Here is a 4,756-nt window from a genome sequence, read left to right as displayed (position 1 = left end):
ATGAGTCAATAAAATCCATAGTCAACAGTTGGCTTACAGGGCATCTACTATAACAACTTCAGCTGAATATTGTTACTGACTTTTTATGTTTTCTATGTAGCGTACATATAATTGGTTTTTTTTTTTAGTTGGAGAGATCAATGTTACAATTGAGTCATGAACATGATAACTCGTATTAAACATAGATCTTGATATCAGATGAACTACAAGTCATTGTAGTATATTATTGGTTTATGAACTATATAATCATGGGAGTTTTTAAGAGACCCGTCAACAGGATTGCAGATCAAGAAGCATGCATATATACAGTCTTAAAATTATATTAATATCATGCTAAAAATGTACTTTATTATTACAAAGGCTTCCCAATTTTTAATTATATGGAAACACTGTTTGGTACACCTCTGCATGTTACTCCTGCTCCCGAACTAGGCGCCAGAAGTTCATAAGGTAGCACCCCAGGACCACACCTGTTCCGACATTGAGGATCAGCATTTCTTTTCTCGATCTCCTTCTCGATCCGCCTAATCTCACTGGAGAACTCGTAAAAGGCTTCAATAACCTTAGGATCACACGACCAAATTGATGGATGATTCCTTTCACCCAAATATTCCTCATCGGGTGAATGAGTTGATAATGTGTCCACCACGGCCATGAACTTTGTTGCTTGTAATAAACTTGGCAGGGCACAGAAAAAGTACTTTTGTGGGTCTGTAAGGAAGATTGAGTACTCCGGGTCATTCTCATCTGGAATCAGGCGGCGCATGAGCGGTGGGCGGTTTGGGATGTAGCCACCATAAGGGTACTGGCCAAAGTTCAATGCAGCATGTTGTGCAGATGCAAGCCATATTATAGTTGTGAGGATTGAAGCCAGGTCCTCTGGGGTGGCTAATGTGGGCCACCAATCCTCATGGCGGAGGTCCGCATGGCCTACGTTAATCGACTCGGCGTACCAGGCCTGGAGCTCCTTGTCATTGCAGACTTGGTTGGCGTCTTGATAGTAATGGGCCACATACTTGTGGACCCATTTTTCGATAGCTTCCCATATCATCAGCCCATCTGTGGCATAAGGGTAGTCATCCATGATAAGTTTAAGCCCATGGGGCTGAGTCGGATCTCTTGCAGCCATGCCTCTGAAATGAAAAAGATGATATTATTCGGGTTATGTTGAATGCATGATTGCGAGAAAATTGACCGTGTACGCCAATTTATGGTGGCATAGCTCATGACTATCAAACATTTCTCATGATCTTAATAAACAATATGCTTAAAATTAGGCACCTTCTAATGAGATCAGCAGGGAGGCTTTCCAAGTCAAACCGCCAAGAAGTCTTGTATGCTGCTGCACTGATTTCCATACAATAACGGCCGGGAGTGAAGCAAGATTCAATCACACCATCTACACTAATTAAACTCTGTCTAGCCAATGCATTGATCTCCAACGTGTATCTCATGTGTGGATCCAAAAGCTTAAAAATGGGATGCATCGCACTCATTTGCCTATGTGCAGCCAATATGAATGGCTCCAATGCTGCATGCGTACGTAACCTAAAAAAGTAAAACAAGTTGGTTGCTACATTTTCTTGAGTTGAATGTTGCCAAAACTATAGTTAATACAATCGAGTGTAATTTTTACTGTCAGTACGTACCAATGGTTAACAAGTTGGTGCACACCGGCATCATTGGAACAAACATGAGCCTTAGCCAATTGCCACGTCCAATAAGTAGCGGCATCCACCGGTGGTGTGACCACACGCTTTGGCCGAGAGCTTGAAGAGGTTGGTGGGAGGCTGAGCTCTATGGCTATGGGTTTGAGGGTGCCCAAATCAGTCAAGAAAAAGACTGAGCGTGTTGCATATGATTTCCGTCCATCGAGGGCATTCATTCCATTGAGGAATGGCAAGTATATGTCATGGTAATCGATGATATATAGCCTGTTAGCATTCAAAGCCTGACAAGGCACCAAACTAGCTAAGTTAATTGAATGACAACAATCAAATTTCTGAAACAGAGACGATTCAGTTTTTGCATTATTCCTAGACCATGAATCAATTATATCACTATGAACCCATTGTAATATTTATATACATGCCATGCCAAAATTTTCAAACTATTGCATACCTCTTGTATGGTAATCCCATTAAGTTGACCAGAAATGTGTTCGTCTTTGAGAGCTGATTCTGGTGATCCGTAACTTTCAGGGTCAAGCTTACTCACTGGGGGAAAAGTCTGAAGCCTTTCTATATTGATAGGATTGACCCCTGCCAAAGCTTGACGCCCGAATTCATCGTCTCGCAACCATGCATATTTGTCCTCTGCAACAAACATTAAAATCTCCCAAGTTTAAAATATATTATGATAAAAGTTCATAATTAGGTGTCGCATGAGCCATTAAGTAAAGTACAGAACAATTTGAAAGTGGTGTCCATGTTATAACGTATAATAAATAATATATGTGTCAAATTTTCTATGAAATATCGGGCAGCCAAAATTTTTCAAAGGGAAAGAGGAGAACACTCACTTGAAACAATCTTTGGAAGGTCAAATTTGAGTAGACCACCTTTTTGAATCTTGTTCACAGCCTCAGGAATGGGCATCTTATTCAAGATCTCATCATGCAGGCCGAGTTTAAGGAGTAGGCCTTCACTATAAAGGCTGTCAATATCCGAGAACCCCTTGAAGTCCTTGTTGTTAGCAGAAATGCTGGCCATTAATTGTGGAATAAGATTGTGAAGCACAGCCTTGAGTCTCCCCGTGGAGAAGGTGGTCATTTTCGACTCCTCAAACTGTTCGTCCCTTGGCACGTACATGGGCAATGGCTTCTCTACTCGACTCTCGGCGTTCAAATCTGGCATGAAATATCAATGTTTAAAGCAAGGCATACATTCGTAGGGCGATCAAGAAGGGGAAGTCAGTCGACTAACTGGTATAAGTAGCAGGGCGTCCTGTGCGGCAACGCCGTGGATAGGGTATTTGTTGACCTCCAAGAATCGGACGAGCGAAATCAATGCCTTTGTCAGGATTCCCAAGATCATTGTACACATCAAAATCATATATTCTATCAGACAATTTTCTTTCACCATTTCCATCGCCTCTCAGTTCTCTGAGCTCCCTTTCTCTAAGAGCTCGAAGCCCTGCTGGTGTTTCATGGGGCAAATATGGCTGCCAAATGTTGAAAATCGTCTCAATAAACCAATCACTGTAGCTAATTTGGGACTTGCTATTTCAAACTTTGATTGATAAACGCTAAACAAAATAATTATTAAAACTATTTTACTATAAATAACATTTAATAATTTATAGAATGACAAATCAAAATTATTTTTAACCAACTTTTAATGTAAGGTGGGTCCAGCTGAATAAGGTGTATTCATTAATAATATAACAGGATTGAGGCAATTTGTAACCGACGACATCGCAAAATTAAGCATATTTTACTTTATCTAGAAAGAGGTTATCTTCAGCTTTCCCTTGCGTTTTAAATATGAACTTTGATTAAAATAATTACCAAGTGCACTAGGAAACTTGTCAAATTAAAAGGTTGAATATTTATTTATTTTCTCAGACGGGGGCGTCGAAATTGGTCAAAAAAGTCAGCAGGACTATCATTTCATCTTAACCCAGTCAACGATCATCAGCCTACCTGATTAGAGAAGAAAACTCTTTTGCCGGGATGATGTTTGTTGGACTGAACCCAAGAATCGCAGGGAAAATGCAGGGGACCCCGGGGAAATCCTTCGACTGTTATACTCTCCAAGAAGAACTCTTGCTGATGCTTGTTGCTCACTAAAATTGCACCGGGAGTCCCAAAATTCGAATCCACCACGAATTCTGCTATGTAATTCACTCTTTCTGTTTTAAGGTTTGATTTCTTGGACCAGTCCTTGAGAGCAGCTTGATTGCTTTTCTTGGGTGCCTTGGTTTCTAAAATCAAAGTTTGAATGATCCATTAGCACTTAGCAGAGCGTGTGTGTAGATATAGATTTAATCAAGTCGACTTACTTGGATCAAAATCATTGCTCACGAGTTCCAAAACAACATTCCTTCCGATCTTATCAGCAAAGGCATCCAAATGTTTGACCAAAGTCTCCTTGAAATCCTCCTTGTTCTTGTTCCTTACAGTCAGCACCGCTCTGACCTTAAACTTGAGAGCTTTCTGAGGCACCGATTTCACCAACTCCAAATCTTCACTGATGGCCGCAACAGGGATTGTACTGATCTTCACACCCATGGCTTTTTGTTGGAAGGGAAACAGAAACCGGCGACTCTGTCTCTGCTTCAAAACCAGCCTAGACGATGACGCGAGAAACTGAAGTTTTCTCCAGTAAAGAGGAGCCCATGATCTCTTTAACAAGTGCCATCGATTGCTCACGACACAGAAACAATTTGGCTAGTGGAATGGAATGTGATGGTGTGTGAGATACATTTATTTATATTTATAGGAAATAATTAAATGGTTTTAATGTGTCACCGGCCACACGTTTTTATTTCTCTTGCTTTTCTTGTTTTTGTTATTTCTCTTCTCATATAATAATATCACATGCAAAAAGTCAGCAAAGTTTTTCTCTCTATGCGTTTGAGTTCTGTCTAGTTTTGAAAATTAAAATAATTTACTCTGGTTAGAAATATCAGGACGTGTGTGGAAAACGTAAAATAATGAGACTCCACACACAATAATTGAATTTAGGGTCTGTCCTACTTTTCAAATTAATAGTTTTGACTAAGACCTGGCACATATGTTAGGGCCGGTCCTGGT

The 4,756-nt window shown here is 40.3% G+C and overlaps 1 protein-coding gene across 1 annotated transcript; it reads right to left on the bottom strand.

The window, feature by feature from the left end:
* Positions 1–302: 302 nt before the first annotated feature.
* Positions 303–4,386, bottom strand: LOC142528624 (linoleate 13S-lipoxygenase 3-1, chloroplastic-like). Its single transcript, XM_075633694.1, is given in 9 exon segments — positions 303–1,133; positions 1,282–1,548; positions 1,650–1,951; positions 2,122–2,315; positions 2,522–2,848; positions 2,925–3,162; positions 3,644–3,924; positions 4,003–4,309; positions 4,311–4,386. Coding segments are annotated over 9 exon segments (2,724 nt in total). The 5' UTR covers positions 4,362–4,386; the 3' UTR covers positions 303–376.
* Between the last annotated feature and the right edge of the window lie 370 nt (positions 4,387–4,756).

Source organism: Primulina tabacum, chromosome 16 (assembly GCF_025594145.1).
Source record: "Primulina tabacum isolate GXHZ01 chromosome 16, ASM2559414v2, whole genome shotgun sequence".
NCBI classification, from domain to species: domain Eukaryota; kingdom Viridiplantae; phylum Streptophyta; class Magnoliopsida; order Lamiales; family Gesneriaceae; genus Primulina; species Primulina tabacum.
This window is presented reverse-complemented; position numbering and strand designations above follow the sequence as displayed.